The 20,201-nt window shown below is 44.9% G+C and overlaps 1 protein-coding gene across 1 annotated transcript; it reads right to left on the reverse strand.

The window, feature by feature from the left end:
- Nucleotides 1–11,470: 11,470 nt before the first annotated feature.
- On the reverse strand, nt 11,471–14,359 carry LOC311139547 (retinol dehydrogenase 12-like; the record flags this gene model as incomplete). Its single annotated transcript, XM_084174434.1, has 7 exons — nt 11,471–11,576; nt 11,713–11,917; nt 12,080–12,199; nt 12,290–12,451; nt 12,783–12,974; nt 13,232–13,366; nt 14,293–14,359. The coding sequence occupies 7 exons, from the start codon at nt 14,357–14,359 to the stop codon at nt 11,471–11,473; spliced, it is 987 nt and encodes a 328-aa protein (XP_084030560.1).
- Nucleotides 14,360–20,201: the final 5,842 nt, after the last annotated feature.

The following is a 20,201-nucleotide window of genomic DNA, read 5'->3' on the forward strand; positions in this document are numbered from 1 at the left end:
TCTATCCATCCCTCCATCCCTCCTCCTCCTCCTCCTCCTCCTACCCATATAGCAATACTCAGTGTCAAGCCAGATTAACAGGGTGCTGAGTGCCAGTCTGCCAGAGATTGGCATCTGACCCAATAACAGAAAGGGAGATAATGCAGTACATATAGAGATCCCAGCAGCAGGTCAGACTCTCTTTTCTCTGTGGCCCCTGTGACCTGGTCTACACTTTCACTTTCCCTATAGCCCTGCCTGTGTGTGTCTGTGTATGTGCTTGTGCATGTGTGTATGTGTGTGTGTGTATGTGTGTGTGTGTATGTGTGTGTGTGTGCTTGTCACAGTGTGTGCGTGTGTTTACATGCACACACATATGTGTTCCTGCATTCCTGAGTGTGTGTTCCTTCATGCAGGCCTGTGTGAGAGAACAGCTGTGTCCCAGTAAGTGTCCTAGCTAGTGTCAGAGTAGGGTCAGAATGGAGGGTCCTTGCAGCTGTCCCTCATAACCTCTCTCTGTCACTCTCTTTATCTTTCACATTCTATCCGTCACTCTCTCTCTCTCTCTGTCACTCTCTTTATCTTTCACATTCTATCTGTCACTCTCTCTCTCTCTGTCACTCTCTTTATCTTTCACATTCTATCTGTCACTCTCTCTGTCACTCTCTTTATCTTTTACATTCTATCCGTCACTCTCTCTCTCTGTCACTTTCTTTATCTTTCACATTATATCTGTCACTCTCTCTCTGTCACTCTCTTTATCTTTCACATTCTATCTGTCACCCTCTCTCTCCTTCTCTCTTTCTATCAGGCCCACTGGCACTGCCAAGAGGGATGCCCATCACGCTGCCAAGTCCAACTACTGGGCAAAGAAGGATTTAAGAGCCATGGAGAGGGATAGAGAGATGAGGGAAAGAGAGATGAGGGAAGAGGAGGGATAGAGAGATGAGGGAAGAGGAGGGATAGAGAGATGAGGGAAGAGGAGGGAAAGAGAGATGAGGGAAGAGGAGGGAAAGAGAGATGAGGGAAGAGGAGGGATAGAGAGATGAGGGAAGAGGAGGGATAGACATAGGGAATGGAGGGGAGTGGAGGGGTTAGGCAGTAGTTAGAGAAAGAGAAGCAGGCTGATGTCTAAATGAACTGATCTGAGGAACAGAAAAGGGAGAGTGTGAGAGAGAAGTGTGAAGTGAGTGAGACAGACAGATGGGGAAGAGAAAGAAGGAGAGAAGGGGATGAATGGGGGAACCAGAGAGGTTTCTGTGGGTCAGGGGAATAGCATGGGAGAAGGAGCCAGTGGGGGAACCAGAGAGGTCTCTGTGGGTCAGGGGAATAGAAAGGGAGAAGGAGAAAGTGGGGGGAACCAGAGAGGTTTCTGTGGGTCAGGGGGAATAGAAAGGGAGAAGGAGACAGTGAGGGAACCAGAGAGGTCTCTGTGGGTCAGGGGGAATGGAAAGGGAGAAGGAGACAGTGGGGGAACCAGAGAGGTTTCTGTGGGTCAGGGGGAATAGAAAGGGAGAAGGAGGCAGTGGGGGAACCAGAGAGGTCTCTGTGGGTCAGGGGAATAGAAAGGGAGAAGGAGACAGTGGGGAACCAGAGAGGTCTCTGTGGCTCAGGGGGAATAGAAAGGGAGAAGGAGGCAGTGGGGGAACCAGAGAGATTTTTGTGGGACAAGGGGAATAGAAAGGGAGAAGTAGAGAGTGAGGGAACCAGAGAGGTTTCTGTTGGTCAGGGGGAATAGAAAGGGAGAAGGAGACAGTAGGGGAACCAGAGAGGTCTCTGTGGGTCAGGGGAATAGAAAGGGAGAAGGAGACAGTGGGGGAACCAGAGAGGTCTCCGTGGGTCAGGGGAATAGAAAGGGAGAAGGAGGAGTGGGGGAACCAGAGGTCTCTGTGGGTCAGGGGGAATAGAAAGGGAGAAGGAGCCAGTGGGGGAACCAGAGAGGTCTATGTGGGTCAGGGGAATAGAAAGGGAGAAGGAGACAGTGGGGAAAGTGGAAAAATAAGAGACTCCACCACGGTCTGTGAGAGAGTAAAGGCATCCGCATGCTTCCCAGCCAAAACAGTTCGGAAGAGTTTGTGCATATATTATGATGACATTTTGCGATGTTTTTGTTATTTTTGGACTTTGGGGTTTTTCGGCAGTTCGGGCACACATAAAAATGTCCCTTCGTCGGTGATTGGTCAACAGTAGGGATTCTTCGATAAAATATTTGTTGTCATTCAACGAGAGACGACTCGTTTTCAATACTGCACCAAACATCTTAGTTAGATGTAAAATTGTGCGACTAAGATCTCCTCTGCAAAAACGTTAAAATTAATGACAGATTTCTTGAGTTATCTTAGATTAATTCTGACTATTTTGAGGAAGTGTATATTGGCTACAGCGTTTCAAAATGGGCAAACAGTACTATTGCCGCTTATTTCTTGATTTTCAAGCAAAGGTATTTTAAGGGAGTATGCGACCACACTCGTTCCTTTCGGCTAGGCGCCAGCCGAACTGAAGCATGCTGACGCCTTAAGAGGTTGACCTGGTGACCTGCTCTAGTCTCTCTGGAGTGAATAGCAGTGCTGCGACATCGATCAGTCACCTAAATCACACCTCCCTGGACACCATTTCAAACACAGACCCTGTTGTTCTCTCCCATGGCTGTCCTGATTCTCTCCACAGAGATGAAAGGATTTCCCCCTCTACCCAGGAGTCCCCACTCCTTTTTCTCTCCCTCTCTCCTGTTTTGATTTCTTTCGTTCTTTCTTTCTTCCTTTCTTTCCTCCTCTCCCTTCCTTTCTCCTTCCCTCTGCTTCAAATTCAAACTGTTTTATTTGCATGAAAAGGGCACTTGTGTTGTCAAAGCAGCCAAACATACATAGACACACTGTTCCTCTTACCGTCTCTCTGTCCCCTGGCTAGTTTTACAAACCTTCTTTAAGTCCGGAACCCCTCTGTTCTTGCATGACTTGGAGGTTAGAGGGGGTGGATGAGAGGGGAGCTTGTAAATTACTTAACCATAAAGATGACCACTTCAGTGGGTAGAGACTGCAAATCAGCCAGCCCCTGTCCTGGGGGGTGAGCTATAATGTAGACCATGGTGCTTCCAGGCCATGCTATATCAGAGACATGAAAGCCTTCGCCATGTAGCACTATTGTTGAACATACCAGCATTCCAGCCATGAGTCAGTGTTGTCCATATAGCCAGGCTATTTAACACAGCCCAGGACCGTCTGAGGGTCAGTGAAGACTGGGGTTGAATAAGACTCCCACAGCCAGGCCAACAGTGAGGGCCAGTGAAGACTGGGGTTGAATAAGACTCCCACAGCCAGGCCAACAGTGAGGGTCAGTGAAGACTGGGGTTGAATAAGACTCCCACAGCCAGGCCAACAGTGAGGGCCAGTGAAGACTGGGGTTGAATAAGACTCCCACAGCCAGGCCAACAGTGAGGGCCAGTGAAGACTGGGGTTGAATAAGACTCCCACAGCCAGGCCAACAGTGAGGGCCAGTGAAGACTGGGGTTGAATAAGACTCCCACAGCCAGGCCAACAGTGAGGGCCAGTGAAGACTGGGGTTGAATAAGACTCCCACAGCCAGGCCAACAGTGACGGCCAGTGAAGACTGGGGTTGAATAAGACTCCCACAGCCATGCCAACAGTGAGGGCCAATGAAGACTGGGGTTGAATAAGACTCCCACAGCCAGGCCAACAGTGAGGGCCAGTGAAGACTGGGGTTGAATAAGACTCCCACTGCCATGCCAACAGTGAGGGCCAATGAAGACTGGGGTTGAATAAGACTCCCACAGCCAGGCCAACAGTGAGGGCCAGTGAAGACTGGGGTTGAATAAGACTCCCACTGCCATGCCAACATTGAGGGCCAGTGAAGACTGGGGTTGAATAAGACTCCCACAGCCATGCCAACAGTGAGGGCCAGTGAAGACTGGGGTTGAATAAGACTCCCACAGCCAGGCCAACAGTGAGGGCCAGTGAAGACTGGGGTTGAATAAGACTCCCACAGCCAGGCCAACATTGAGGGCCAGTGAAGACTAGCCCTACCCAAAGTGCTACACACACCCCTTCCCTGGGAGGAGCCTTATAACCTACCAAGGGGTTGTTGATGTGTGTGGATCAATGTGTGTGTGTGTTTGTTTGTTTATGTGTGTGCGTGCGTGCGTGTGTGCGTGTGTGCATGTGTGCGTGCGTGCGTGTGTGTGTGTGTGTGTGTGTGTGTGTGTGTGTGTGTGTGTGTGTGTGTGTGTGTGTGTGTGTGTGAGGGGAACAACAGGGACCCCAGGGTCAGCATAACAAGGGCTGGGGTTGGCCATAATGACGTGTCCTATTCACTAGCCCCTGTCTGAGTTGCCCAGTGCTCCTTTCACCGTGCCGGGTAAAGTGCGTCACTAGCCATCATTAGCATCCTGTTCAGTCATAATCACACATTCCTCTGTCCATACCCTTTCTGGAGAAACACTCAGTCACTGTGTTTAGTAGTCACCCTTGCCCCCTCGTCTTCTCTCTTGACAAAGTGTACCACACTGATGCCTGTGGTTATCATCCATTCACTCAACAATAGAGTTGAAAAGTATCCTGAAATGTTTCACACAGATCATGGAACATAACCACAGAGTATGTTTGACAACAGTTCTCGCCGTTTGTATCCCATACTGGTGTAAAAAGGCATTAACAGTGAAGTACATAAACATTGCTTTATTTTTGCCAAATTGATTACATAATGTGTAATTTCCATGTGGATGTAGCTATAATGTTATGAAGGGAATAACATGCTTTTAAACCATTAGAACCATTTAAACCATTAAACCAAAAATATAGGCACAGGTTTTACCAAAGGAGGCACCCTATGCTGTCAACCTTTGTCATCTTCAACACAGCTGTGCTAGTGCTGCTAATTAGACTAACAAGCCTTTTATAGCCGGGCTCTGGGGTCCTCCTGATGTTGTTGGCTTCTCTCCCTGGAGAGATGGAACTGTTGAGGGGATGCCTGAAGATAGTCAGACAGACTGACGGACAGACAGACAGACAGACAGACAGCCTGAGGGAAAGGTGATTGTAGATGAGGGTGGAACGTGCTCAACTATATTTTCTTTAAAGGACAATAGGGAAACAAGCCTATATCTCCTTTGGGGGGAGACAGGGGTAAGATAGGGGGGAGACAGGGGTAAGATAGGGGGAGACAGGCATTTATAAAAATGACCGGTAAGTGAACCAGTAAAGAGGAAGGCTGGTGCCGTACCCATTACCCCCATTAATGCCCAGACTGCCTGGCCTGATCAATCTTCCCACACCAACAGGATGCATTATCACATTCCAGGCTTTTCAGGCCTTAGTGTTTGTGTGTGTGTGTGTGTGCGTGTATGTGTGTGTGTGTGTGTGTGTGTGTGTGTGTGTGTATAGTGCGTGCGTGTGTGTGTGTGTGTGTGTGTGTGTGTGTGTGTGTGTGTGTGTGTGTGTGTGTGTGTGTGTGTGTGTGTGTGTGTGTGTGTGTGTGTGTGTGTGTGTGTGTTGAGAGACTCCACCCTGGCACTCAGTCATTGATCCAGGCCATTACTGTATGTGGGTCTTTCTGTCAGGGTCCTGAATGAGGTTGTTCGATATGTCTGAGTGTAGTGGCATTGGGAATGTAATGTCCAATGGATATAAAAGTAGGTAGCTTTTACAGTGTCTCCAGTGGCAGTCCAGATGAGCCGATATTCAACTGAGCATAGCTCGCAGACTCTACAGGACAGAGATTGTCAAAGAGATAGCTAGTGTTTTCTGAGCTAACATTTAGGGGAACTTGTATATACATACAGAAAATATGTTTATCCATTTTAGTAAAAAGATCAGTCTATATGGTAATCATAGAGATGTTTGTCCTACCACTGACCTGTGACATCCTGTAACATGTGACCTCTCTAAGTTGCTTTTTACTTACCACCCGTGACAGGTCACATGTTGCTGTCAAAAGTCTCTGCAATAGCTTAATAAGATCAGCTCTTTAGTGGAAGAAGAGCTGTCATCTGCTTACTGACTCTCAGTTCAAGGGACTTCACCATTAGAACTATAAGGACAGCATGTCTACTGAACCATTAGGCCTACAACCACAGCATGTCTACTGAACCATTAGGCCTACAACCACAGCATGTCCACTGAACCATAAGGCCTACAACCACAGCATGTCTACTGAACCATTAGGCCTACAACCACAGCATGTCTACTGAACCATTAGGCCTACAACCACAGCATGTCTACTGAACCATTAGGCCTACAACCACAGCATGTCTACTGAACCATTAGGCCTACAACCACAGCATGTCTACTGAACCATTAGGCCTACAACCACAGCATGTCTACTGAACCATTAGGCCTACAATCACAGCATGTCTACTGAACCATTAGGCCTACAACCACAGCATGTGGGTGTAGAAGGATTACTGTTATACTATTCCAGGTATTCCTTAAAGAGGTAGGGTTTCAAGTGTCTCCGGAAGGTGGTCAGTGACTGTCCTGGCGTCGTGGGGAGCTTGTTCCACCATTGGGGTGCCAGAGCAGCGAATAGCTTTGACTGGGCTGAGTGGGAACTGTGCTTCCGTAGAGGTTGGGGGGCTAGCAGGCCAGAGGTGGATGAACGTAGTGCCCTCGTTTGGGTGTAGGGTCTGATCAGAGCCTGAAGGTAAGGAGGTGCCGTTCCCCTCACAGCTCCGTAGGCAAGCACCATGGTTTTCTAGTAGATGCGAGCTTCAACTGGAAGCCAGTGGAGTGTGCAGAGGAGCGGGGTGACATGAGAGAACCTGGGAAGGTTGAACACCAGACGGGCTGCAGCGTTCTTGATAAGTTGTAGGGATTTAATGGCACAGGCAGGGAGCCCAGCCAACAGCGAGTTGCAGTAACCCAGACGGGAGATGACAAGTGCCTGGATTAGGACCTGTGCCGCTTTCTGTGTAAGGTAGGGTCGTACTCTGCGAATGTTGTAGAGCATGAACCTGCAGGATCGGGTCACTGCTTTGATGTTAGTGGAGAACGACAGGATGTTGTCTAGGGTCACGCAAAGGTTCTTTGCACTCTGGGAGGAGGACACAATGGAGTTGTCAACTGTGATGGCGAGATCATGGAGCGGGCAGTCCTTCCCCGGGAGGAAGAGCAGCTCCGTCTTGCCGAGGTTCAGCTTGAGGTGGTGATCCGACATCCACACTGATATGTCTGCCAGACATGCAGAGATGCGATTCGCCACCTGGTTATCAGAAGGGGGAATGGAGAAAATTAATTGTGTGTCGTCTGCGTAGCAATGATAGGAGAGACCATGTGAGGATATGACAGAGCCAAGTGATTTGGTGTATAGAGAGAATAGGAAAGGGCCTAGAACTGTGCCCTGGGGGACACCAGTGGTGAGAGCACGTGGTGCGGAGACAGATTCTCGCCACACCACCTGGTAGGAGTGACCTGTCAGGTAGGATGCAATCCAAGAGTGAGCAGCGCCGGAGATGCCCAACTCGGAGAGGGTGGAGAGGAGGATCTGATGGTTCACAGTATCAAAGGCAGCAGATAGGTCTAGAAGGATAAGAGCAGAGGAGAGAGAGTTAGCTTTAGCAGTGTGGAAAGCCTCCGTGATACAGAGAAGAGCAGTCTCAGTTGAATGACCAGTCTTGAAACCTGACTGGTTTTGATCAAGAAGGTCATTCTGAGAGAGATAGCAGGAGAGTTGGCTAGAGACGGCACGTTCAAGAGTTTTGGAGAGAAAATAAAGAAGGGATGCTGGTCTGTAGTTGTTGACATCGGAGGGATCGAGTGTAGGTTTTTTGAGGAGGTGTGCAACTCTCGCTCTCTTGAAGACGGAAGGGACATAGCCAGCGGTGAAGGATGAGATGATGAGCGAGGTGAGGTAAGGGAGTAGGTCTACGGAAATGGTCTGGAGAAGAGAGGAAGGGATAGGGTCAAGCAGGCAGGTTGTTGGGCGGCCGGCCGTCACAAGTCGCAAGATTTCATCTGGAGAGAGAGGGGAGAAAGAAGTCAAAGCATAGGGTAGGGCAGTGTGAGCAGGACCAGCGGTGTCATTTGACTTAATAAATGAGGATCGGATGTCGTCAACCTTCTTTCAGCAGAGAGGAGAAGGTGGCAAAGAGCTTCTTAGGGTTAGAGGCAGAGGCTTGAAATGTAGAGTGGTAGAAAGTGTCTTTAGCAGCAGAAACAGAGGAAGAAAATGTAGAGAGGAGGGAGTGAAAAGATGACAGGTCTGCAGGGAGTCTAGTTTTCCTCCATTTCCGCTCGGCTGCCGGAGCCCTGTTCTGTGAGCTCGCAATGAGTCGTCAAGCCACGGAGCAGGAGGGGAGAACCGAGCCGGCCGGGAGGATAGGGGACATAGAGAGTCAAAAGATGCAGAAAGGGAGGAGAGGAGGGTTGAGGAGGCAGAATCAGGAGATCGGAGGGAGAAGGATTTAGCAGAGGGAAGAGATGATAGGATGGAAGAGGAGAGAGTAGTGGGAGAGAGAGAGTGAAGGTTGCGACGGCACATTACCATCTGAGTAGGGGCAGAGTGGGTAGTGTTGGAGGAGAGTGAGAGAGAAAAGGATACGAAGTAGTGGTCGGAGACTTGGAGGGGAGTTGCAGTAAGATTAGTAGAAGAACAGCATCTAGTAAAGATGAGGTCAAGCGTATTGCCTGCCTTGTGAGTAGGTGGGGACGGTGAGAGGGTGAGGTCAAAAGAGGAAAGGAGTGGAAAGAAGGAGGCAGAGAGAAATGAGTCAAAGGCAGACGTAGGGAGGTTAAAGTCACCCAGAACTGTGAGGGGTGAGCCATCCTCAGGAAAGGAACTTATCAAGGCATCAAGCTCATTGATGAACTCTCCAAGGGAACCTGGAGGGCGATAAATGATAAGGATGTTAAGCTTGAATGGGCTAGTGACTGTGACAGCATGGAATTCAAATGAGGAGATAGACAGATGGGTCAGGGGGAAAAGAGAGAATGTCCACTTGGGAGAGATGAGGATTCCTGTGCCACCGCCGCGCTGACCAGATGCTCTCGGGGTATGCGAGAACACATGATCAGACGAGGAAAGAGCAGTAGGAGTAGCAGTAATCCATGTTTCCGTCAGCGCCAAGAAGTCAAGGGACTGGAGGGCAGCATAGGCTGAGATGAACTCTGCCTTGTTGGCCGCAGAACGGCAGTTCCAGAGGCTGCCGGAGACCTGGAACTCCACGTGGGTCGTGCGCGCAGGGACCACCAGATTAGAGTCATCATGTCTACTGAACCATTAGGCCTACAACCACAGCATGTCTACTGAACCATTAGGCCTATAAGGACAGCATGTCTACTGAACCATTAGGCCTACAACCACAGCATGTCTACTGAACCGTTAGGCCTATAAGGACAGCATGTCTACTGAACCATTAGGTCTACAACCACAGCATGTCTACTGAACAATTAGGCCTATAAGGACAGCATGTCTACTGAACCATTAGGCCTATAAGGACAGCATGTCTACTGAACCATTAGGCCTATAAGGACAGCATGTCTACTGAACCATTAGGCCTATAAGGACAGCATGTCTACTGAACCATTAGGCCTACAACCACAGCATGTCTACTGAACCATTAGGCCTACAACCACTGACTCCTAACATTATTCTAAACCCTTGTAGTGTAGTCTATTAGGCCCTATGAAGGTTACTATACATATGGTGATATTGTGTTTGTCTCAGCTTCTTTATTTCAAAGCACTTGCTGCAAGTCGACAGGAATAAGACTAAATGTAAAAAATATGATTAATTGGGAACATGAAAGGACACCTGAGTAGTATGTTTAAAACAATTCAGTTACGACTCAGTACCAGCAATCCTGGAAAGAGGCTGCAGGGTGCTTACTGCGTTGTAAGTGGACTACGCTGCTCTCTAGTGGCTCAATGATAATGGACACATTTCCCTCTGCTGGTTACTCCTGCTCACTGCATGTTAGAAAATCTTCACAGATGGAATAAGATAATCAAATTGATACAGTTTGATGCAAAACACGTTTTTTTATTCAAATGAATGTAAACAACAGAAACAAAGCTACAATTTCATTTGAGATAGTCCTTGTTGCTATGTTGCAAAATTACCTTGAAGAGGATCCTTCCTTGAAAAACAGAATGACCATCAGTAGTTTCCCATTTCAGGAGTGAATTCCAAAAGACAACTACTCTTTATAGTGTATCACCAAAACATTTAGGATAAACATGCTTTTACAGTGCCCTCAGGAAATAAACAGGTGAATACTTGGCAATAATTACCTGCAATCTCTAATGATCAAATTGTCATTTTAGTACAAATATACTATTTACCTGCTTATTTCATAAACACGACACTCTAAAGTGTTCAACTGCAGTAAATGCATGATCACCAGTGTAATATTAATCCCAATGTACTAAGCTATCAAGTACAACACTCTCAACTGACATTCATATTATCAGGCAGAGGCATCATGCCCATAGGGGGCACAGGGGCACGTGCCCCATCAGATTTGTCCTGTTTAAAAAAATAAAAAATAAAAAGCCTCCTAACAATTTTATGAAGTTGGCTTTAGCTAGCCCAGATAGGTTCCCAATCTCCCAACCTCATAACTAGCTATAAAGAAACCATTTCAGGCTATCAAACAAGTTAGAGTAGCTAGCTTGTCTAACTATCTTAGCTAGCATGCCTGCTGGCAAGGTTGGTAGACTTTAGAAAAGCAAACAATTCCTAAATGTACTGAATAAGACTCACATTCCTTTCAATCTTTTACCCATATTTTAGCAGAGAATAATATTTTGTTTCTTTAAAAAATGAACCACCAGTCAGGAGGATACAGACATCTCAAAAAGTATGTTTAGATATACAGAAAAATATACATATTTTTCACACAGAATTAGCCATAATAATCATGGCTCTAGATTGCAGGAAAAAGCTGTTTCAGGTGTTTGAAAAATGCTAAATTCACCAACTCCCCAGACATCCTCACGTACTTTGTGCCCCCTTAGATTTTTGGGGTACAAGACGCCCCTGTTAACAGGGGCCAGAATTTTACAAGAATGACTAGCGATGGATGCTCCAAATGATTTCTCAGATATCTGATCTCCAGCATAGTGAGATGAAAGGACTTTATGTCCTGAGTTGAGTTCCTACAGGTCTGTTAGTCTTTCAGTCTGCAATCTCCAAGGTAAGCATGGACGCCCCAACCTGTTAACTATACATCACCCATGCATGTCTTTTTGAAGACTCCTTACAGTTTTTTTTTATATTGAGAGGCCTGAGAAGGCTTGAGGATTCCTTGGTACGAGTCGTCCAATCTGTTGAAGCTGTTTGTCAGAGAGGGTTAGGGCTGTCCTAAGTTCATGAGTTCCCGGTTTTCAGATGGAGGGGGTTGTTCAGTCTTTCTCTATGGTTTGAAGGTGGAGGGGGTTGTTCAATCTTTCTCTATGGTTTGAAGGTGGGGGGGGGGGGGGGGGGGGGGGGGGGGGGGTTGTTCAGTATTTCTCTATAGTTTTCAGATGGAGGGGGTTGTTCAGTCTTTCTCTATGTAACCCACCAGACGGGCACTTTCCTTCCAAAGCCTCTTGGCCACCGCATCATCCCTCCCCTCTGGGGCGGTCTCCATCACGACACAGTCACTGAGACACACACACACAATAACACTTTACAAACCAGAGCTAAACAACCTTGACAACAATTCAAAAACAATAGAATACAGTAACTTTGACTTAATGTCCATGTCCTATCCACCACTACTTTCACAACAGAGCTTACCTGAAGTAGCAGCCAGACTTGTGCTCCAATCCTGGGGTGACAGCACAGTAGATGGAGGTCTGTGCGCCCTGGGTGGAGGTCTTCATGAGGAGCACGGAGGGGGCTGACAGGATGGCCCTCAGCATGGGGAACCAGGTCTCCACGTGGCGGGTCAGCTCTGTCCTGATCACCCCGGGATGCAGGCTGTAAGACGTCACCCCCGTACCTACCAGGGGATCAGATCCCAGTGTGTTACACCTCTACACAGTGTCTGGGAAAAGTCCTATCTGCCAGTGAATTAAAACTGTTATTGGTGACAATATCGTTGTTGTAATGGTTGTAATAAATGTGCACAAAGCCAAAGACAACCAAGGGTATTTCCGTTTACCTTTCAACCTTCTGGCCAGCTCTCTGGAGAATAGCACGTTGGCCAGCTTGCTCTGTCTGTAACTGACCAGAGAGTTGTATGGCCTCTTGGCAAAGAAAAGATCATCAAACTGGATCTTACCTAGATGTAGGAAAATAAACATAGTTTTTTTTACATTGCATGGCACCTATATTATGGAAAGGCAGAAAAAAGTCCAATAGTCCGGTTTACCCCCTTTGTGTGCAATGCTAGACACATTGACCACACGGCTAGGGGCGGAGCTCTTGAGCTTCCCCAGAAGGAGATTGGTCAGCAGGAAGTGTCCGAGGTGATTGACAGCCAGTTGTGTCTCGAAGCCGTCCTCTGTTAGCCACTTAGGGCACATCATCACACCTGATGGAGACAATCATCATGATGAAGCGCTATATAACTGGAATCAACCATCCTTATCAGTCATAATGCCATAGAGCCAGCTTCCCATTCAGGGCCCGTATTAACAAAGCATCTCAGTGTAGGAGTGCTGATCTAGGATCAGGTCTCCCCGGTCCATGTAATCTTATTCGTTATGATCTAAAAGGAGAAAAAAAACTATCCTAGATCAGCACTTTTCCCTCTGAGACATTTTGTGAATCTGTGCCCAGACATGGCTGTTCCAGTGGTTGCTGATGCCATAGAGCCAGCTTCCCGTCCAGACATGGCTGTCCCAGTGGTTGCTGATGCTCACCGGCATTGTTGATGAGTATATCTAGGCGATCCTCACTGGCAATGAACTCTTTGGCCAACTCTCTGACAGAGTACATAGAGGCCAGGTCCAGGTGACGCACTACGATGTTGTTGTTCCCCGTGGCCTGACGAATCTCGTCCGCCGCCCTCGCAGCCCGTGTCAGGTCCCGGCACGCCATCACCACCCGCGCCCCTGCAGCTCCCCAAAGTCAGTTAGAGAAGGCACAAACACACAACACAAACCATCCCCCACAGAGTACATTCTGTCCAAAGAGGAGGGTACCCTGCTCCCAGTATTCCAACCATTTCCTGGGATGGAATGGTCGAAGCAGCAGTATAACACCCAGCCTTAAAGTAGGTCAAAATGTGGCCATATCTGATACACACATACCACATACACACACACTTTGTGACATTGTGTACATAACTACATTTGTGATTGTGCCATACCTCTACGTGCCATGTCACGGCACGTTTCCTTGCCAATGCCGGTGTTGGCACCGGTGACCAACACCGTCTTGCCACGTAATTGGACTGAAGATCGACACACACCCCCAGCAATCCATTTTCTCAGCAGAACAATGCCTGGCGGTGCAACAAACAACATGAAAACAATTAATTCCCTCCCACATTATCACTTGAAAGCTGTACTCTCTTAGAAAAAAAGGTGCTATCTAGAACCTAAAAGGGTTCTTCGGTTCTTCTTCCGGGTAGAACCCTTTGGGTTCCATTTAGAACCCTTTCCACAGAGGGTTCTACATGGAACCCAAAAGTGTTCTACCTGAAACATAAAAGGGTTCTACATGGAACCAAAATAGTTATCCTATGGGGACAGCCGAAGAACCCTTTTGGAACCTTTTTTTCTAAGAGTGTAGTGAGTAGATTTGAGTGCAAAATATTATGGTGACCAGGAATATGGACTAGAACTCTGACTGTGAAGCTCTGGTGTCTGAGCTGATGATGTTTTGGTGGAGGCAATGTAGGACTCTTAAAATCAAATGTTTCTGTGTTTTCTGACAGAAACTCTGAGTATTTTAAGATGCTCCTGGAATGTATGAGCACGAGTGAACTGTGCATTTGATATTAAGAGCTGGGATATTGTTGTGGTAAAGAACTGTTCAAAAACATTGAATAACATAAAGATAACATCTTAATAACAGATGTCTGCAGAGAGAGCATAAATATATGCTGGCAAATTTAGTAAAGTGTTCTTCACAAATTAGAATTAACACCACCAATTTTGTTATTGTCTGTTTAATATTCAAAATAACAGCAAAGTTATCTCTCTCTCTAGAGAGACAAAAAGACAAACCAAGTTGAATTATAATAGAAAATGAAAATTATCTTTAGAGCCTTTTTTAAAAACTGTTAAATCGATTTGATATTCTGAGTAATTTCCTTGCCCCGCATTCACATTTCATTCAAAGTCTATTCTATATTTTTGACTTGGTTATTTCATTGCAACAAACACGCTTCAAATAGTACAAAGAACAACAAAGGCCAAGACTTACAGATCACTGTCACCGCTATGACAGCGCCATACTTAACCGGCGCAGACGGATCAACTTCATCCCACATTTTATCCGTAGCCTAGGCAAAGACCTGCCAGACCATAGGTGGACGGACCGAATACCGTCCTCCTTGGGAGTCACTTCGTTCTAATCCAGGAATATTACGATGTTTGTCGGCTATGATGCTCTCATCTGAGAGCGAGGCTATTAATAGGTTTAAAGCTATTTAAATAGAGGGATTTAGCGTCTGTCTTCAGATTACGAAGCGATTACACTCGTATTCTCTATTGTATCATTGGCAATACGAGAGCAGCAGTGGTGTCGAAATACAAAGTGTTATGTTACATCTCTAGGTGTGAACTGAGTGAGCCCCGTCCAGCGAATGAAAACGCTGCAAACAAATGTTTACATACCAATGCAAATGAATAGAATTGTATAACAGTGCATTTTATTAGAATACAATTCCTAGATCATGATCTGACATAAAGGCTATATCCATGTCATGCCATTTAGGCTAATCTGCTGCCTACAACGATAAACGTTGACATCACAATGACAGGCTAATATCCTTATGTTTATAGGCTGCTGTGATAGTTGTTTGGTTAGGCTATTAGAGGTAAGACCTATTGCATAACACATATCCTTTATCAAATGTATAGGGACCAGAGGGAGATGGCATGCCTACTGTGCTACACTGATGCTACCCCACATTAATATTACTGGTCAGCATTACAATAGCCTAAACCTATAACCTAAGAGAATTAAATATGTATTTTTTTAATACACATTTCGAAATATATAGGCATAAGATTATGTTGAATATGGGCCACACACTAAGCAGGCAATCAAACAGAAAGTTATTAATGTACCCTCAGAACCTCAACCTGTGATGAAGGATATGGACACTATATTAAAGTAAAGGTCACTTTTTGTCTCTGTTATATGTGTTTTTTTTTGTGTTCATTTCCAGTCTACGCTACTCATATATTTCATTTCCCAGTTGTAAATAATGTCAAAGAGAAGACATGATGGTCTGTAAACAAAATCTTTGATGAAGAATTGGAGTCTGAACTTGCCTGTTAACAGTTATTTGACTAGGCTACACATTGAAGTACCCTGGACATTTGTTTTTTTGTAATCTGAGTAATTTGTTACTCAACCCTGTCCAAGACAGTCTAGGCCTATAGCCTATAAGCAGTCTTTGTGTAACATTGTTTTGTTAAGTGGGCTACATGTAGGCCTATGTCATGTACATGAATCCAAAAGCGAATAAATTATCCTGGATGATTATCCTTTCTCTTTCACACACACACACACACACACACACAGTTCACTCTGTAAAATTGTAATGTGAGAACATAAAATTGCAGTGTGAGAATGTAACATTAATCAGCATATCAATAGTTAGTTCTCGAGAACCCAGACCTTCAGTTCTCAATTGAACGTATGGACCACAGCTGGATCAATGAACTACAATGCTATCACTCTGTTTTAAAGTTTAGAAACGTTAATAATCCTCACTTGCGATAGGCCTACGGTTTTGGAAACCTTTGTAACTTAACTTTCACATCAGGGTGAAATAATCTTTCAAATACAAAATATACACGTACTGTATGCAGTTTAGCAAAGTTGCATCCTTGTTGCACCCTGCAGAATTTTTTAAAAAACACAGCCCCCAGCCTAGGTACGAAACTTCCTCCCCAGTCATGCTCTATTGGAAATTGGAGGGGAGGAAGTGTAGTCTCGGTTTGAGGCAGCGTTCTTTCCTAAACTGCTTACAGTAAATGTATATTTTGTATATGAGCAATTATTTCTTGCTAATATGAAAGTTGAGTTCCAAATGATTCAAAAACAGTATCGCTTGCGAGGTGTATTTGCGTTTAGACAGAGCATTTTGGCAGCTTCGGAGCGTCTGGGCATTTTTCTCACAAGGCTAAAGAGGATGTCCAATGGCTCAATGTAATGCAATGTAATTGGAGTCATGAATAAGGGATAATCAATTGCATCATGATAGAACAAAATGGCTGCTTGCAGCTCCAATTAATTTGCCTTTATTGAGTGTATGGATATTAGTATTGACACACATTTGGTTGAAATTAATACTATTTGATGTATTTGAGTATTAATGACCGTGTTAGAAGGTAATTTAATTTAATTATTGACGTTTTTTATGTAATTTCTGAAAACAACGCAGTTTTAGGACAAATCTATTTCCTGAAACGCTTAGCTCCGCCTCTCTTCTGTACATTGATGGAAGCCAATCACAGTGCAGATTTTAAAGCGGAAATGACGCAAAACTTTGTTTCGACCAATGTAATTTGCTGAAAGAGGTAAACGTCTGTCTCCTTCATGCGGATTAATATGCCTCCAATTGGGAACATGTAGCCCGCGAATAATTTTTGTGTATTCTTGTTTATTAGCGTTCTGTCTTCGTATTGGAAAGGGTAAGTATTTACCTGTAATAGTTGATGGTCTACTTTTAGTTTAAGTGTGTCACAAATAATCCTTTTTTTTTGCCGTAAATATATCTAATATGCACACTAAACGTCGCAGTGGAAAGGCATCAATAGCGTAGCGAGTCTCAGTAGTAACATGTCTTTCCCCCAAAATGTGTGTGTGTGTGTGTGTGTGTGTGTGTGTGTGTGTGTGTGTGTGTGTGTGTGTGTGTGGGGGGGGTTCTTATCTGTTTGGAATGCGACTATTCCATTACGAGATCATGTCTTCTTCAATACATGTGTATAACTTGTTTGACTCAAGGAACGAATGGCTGTTTATTGCAGACATGCACCTCAAATCTGTCATGCATGCAGAGAACTATTTTCCCCCGCCCCTTTCGTAAATTTCCTAGTGGTTGCCAGGGACATTTTGCGAGAATTTCTATCACAATGAACCAGAGAAGAATAATAGATGAACTCAATATATATATATATATATATATATATATATATATATATATATATATATATATATATATATATATTATTTATTTTGCCTAATTTTTATTTTTTTATTTTTTTTATTTCACCTTTATTTAACCAGGTAAACCAGTTGAGAACAAGTTCTCATTTACAACTGCGACCTGGCCAAGATAAAGCAAAGCAGTGCGATAAAAACAACAACACAGAGTTACATATGGGGTAAAACAAAACAAAAATAAAAAAAAAAACAAAAAAAAATACAACAGAAATACAATTAATATACAGTGTGCAAATTTAGCAAGTTATGGAGGTAAGGCAATAAAATAGGCTATAGTGCAAAATAATTACAATTTAGTATTAACACTGGAATGATGTGCAAGAGATGATGTGCAAATAGAGATACTGGGGTACAGATGAGCAAAATAAATAACAATATAGGGATGAGGTAGTTGGGCGGGCTAATTTCAGATGGGCTGTGTACAGGTGCAGTGATCGGTAAGGTGCTCTGACAACTGATGCTTAAAGTTAGTGAGGGAGATAAGTGTCTCCAGCTTCAGAGATTTTTGCAATTTGTTCCAGTCATTGGCAGCAGAGAACTGGAAGGAATTGCGGCCAAAGGAGGTGTTGGCTTTGGGGATGACCAGTGAGATATACCCGCTGGAGCGCAGACTACGGGTGGGTGTTGCTATGGTGACCAATGAGCTAAGATAAGGCGGGGATTTGCCTAGCAGTGATTTATAGATGGCCTGGAGCCAGTGGGTTTGGCGACGAATATGTAGTGAGGACCAGCCAACAAGAGCGTACAGGTCACAGTGGTGGGTATTATATGGGGCTTTGGAGACAAAACAGATGGCACTGTGATAGACAACATCCAATTTGCTGAGTAGAGTGTTGGAGGCTATTTTGTAAATGACATCGCCGAAGTCAAGGATCGGTAGGATAGTCAGTTTTACGAGGGCATGTTTGGCAGCATGAGTGAAGGAGGCTTTGTTGCGAAATAGGAAACCGATTCTAGATTTAACTTTGGATTGGAGATTCTTAATGTGAGTCTGGAAGGAGAGTTTACAGTCTAACCAGACACCTAGATATTTGTAGTTGTCCACGTACTCTAGGTCAGACCCGTCTAGAGTAGTGATTCTTGTCGGGTGGGCGGGTGCAAGCAGCGTTCGGTTGAAGAGCATGCATTTTGTTTTACTAGTGTTTAAGAGCAGTTGGAGGCTACTGAAGGAGTGTTGTATGGAATTGAAGCTCGTTTGGAGGTTTGTTAACACAGTGTCCAATGAAGGGCCAGATGTATACAAAATGGTGTCGTCTGCGTAGAGGTGGATCTGAGAGTCACCAGCAGCAAGAGCGACGTCATTGATATACACAGAGAAAAGAGTTGGCCCAAGAATTGAACCCTGTGGCACCCCCATAGAGACTGCCATAGGTCCAGACAACAGGCCCTCCGATTTGACACATTGAACTCTATCTGAGAAGTAGTTGGTGAACCAGGCGAGGCAGTCATTTGAGAAACCAAGGCTATTTAGTCTGCCAATAAGAATGCGGTGGTTGACAGAGTCGAAAGCCTTGGCCAGGTCAATGAAAACGGCTGCACAGTACTGTCTATTATCGATCGCGGTTATAATATCATTTAGGACCTTGAGCGTGGCTGAAGTGCACCCATGACCAGCTCGGAAACCGGATTGCATAGCGGAGAAGGTACGGTGGGATTCGAAATGGTTGGTGATCTGTTTGTTGACTTGGCTTTCAAAAACTTTTGAAAGGCAGGGCAGGATGGATATGGGTCTGTAACAGTTTGGATCTAGAGTGTCACCCCCTTTGAAGAGGGGGATGACCGCGGCAACTTTCCAATCTCTGGGGATCTCAGACGTTACGAAAGAGAGGTTGAACAGGCTAGTAATAGGGGTTGCGACAATTTCGGCGGCTAGTTTTAGAAATAAATTATCAGAGAAGCAATGTTTTCATTCAATACTTTACTTTAATATTTTGTTTATATCTTTAGAAATTAAATTTCATAAGATTATTTAAAGCCTGGACAGATTTTCTACAATGCTGAACCCAAGTCTCTGAGTCACATTGTCATCATTCAATCAATAGGCAAAAATTTTTTATACTGTAGATTACAATATAATAAATGTGTGAAATAAATTAACTTTATAGTTTCATACAAGTTACACAAACACGTGACAGTTATAACACATAGATATTTACTCAAGCGACAATGGCCTTTTTTAATGTACTGTATGGTGTTCTGACACTGTTCATAGTGCTCAAGTGATAGACCTACACTTATGAGTGTACACTTACTAGACATTTTAATTATTCAGTGTGTCTTAGCTGTTCATTAGACATATTTGATCCGTTCAGCAATATGGACGGCGATTTATTCATGGAGTGTGAGGAGGAGGAGCTGGGGCCATGGCAACAGATGTATGACGACGTGGAGGAGGAATTGGAATTCATAGAGGGCGACATTGACAACGGTGAGCATGCCCATTGGCCAACTATTGCCACGGAGACAGACTGGCACACCCTCTTGACTGTCATCTTGGTGACTGACTGACCACTGCGGCCCTTGTCATGGTCTGAACATGTATGAATGGTCAATGACCCAGTCATATAGGCTGTTAGCATAAGACGTGTCAAACTCATTCCACGGAGGGCCAAGTGTCTGCAGGTTCTCTCCTCCCTTGTACTTGATTGATGAATTAAGGTCAGTAATTAGTAAGGAACTCCCCTCATCCGGTTGTCTAGGTCTTCACTGAAAGGAAAAACCAAAAACAAGCAGACACAAGGCCCTGCATGGAATGAGTTTGACACCCCTGGCATAAGACTATGCTGTGAAATAAAATCAAAGTTTATTTGTTCTGTGCACAGGATACAACAGGCCTAAATAGTACAGTGAAATGCTTACTTGCAAGCTCTTCCTCAACAATGGAATATTCAATATCAAAGGTAAAGAAGTAAAAAATCCAGAATAGAAATGGA

The sequence above is a fragment of the Coregonus lavaretus genome, assembly GCF_964263955.1.
Source record: "Coregonus lavaretus genome assembly, chromosome: 13".
NCBI lineage: Eukaryota > Metazoa > Chordata > Actinopteri > Salmoniformes > Salmonidae > Coregonus > Coregonus lavaretus.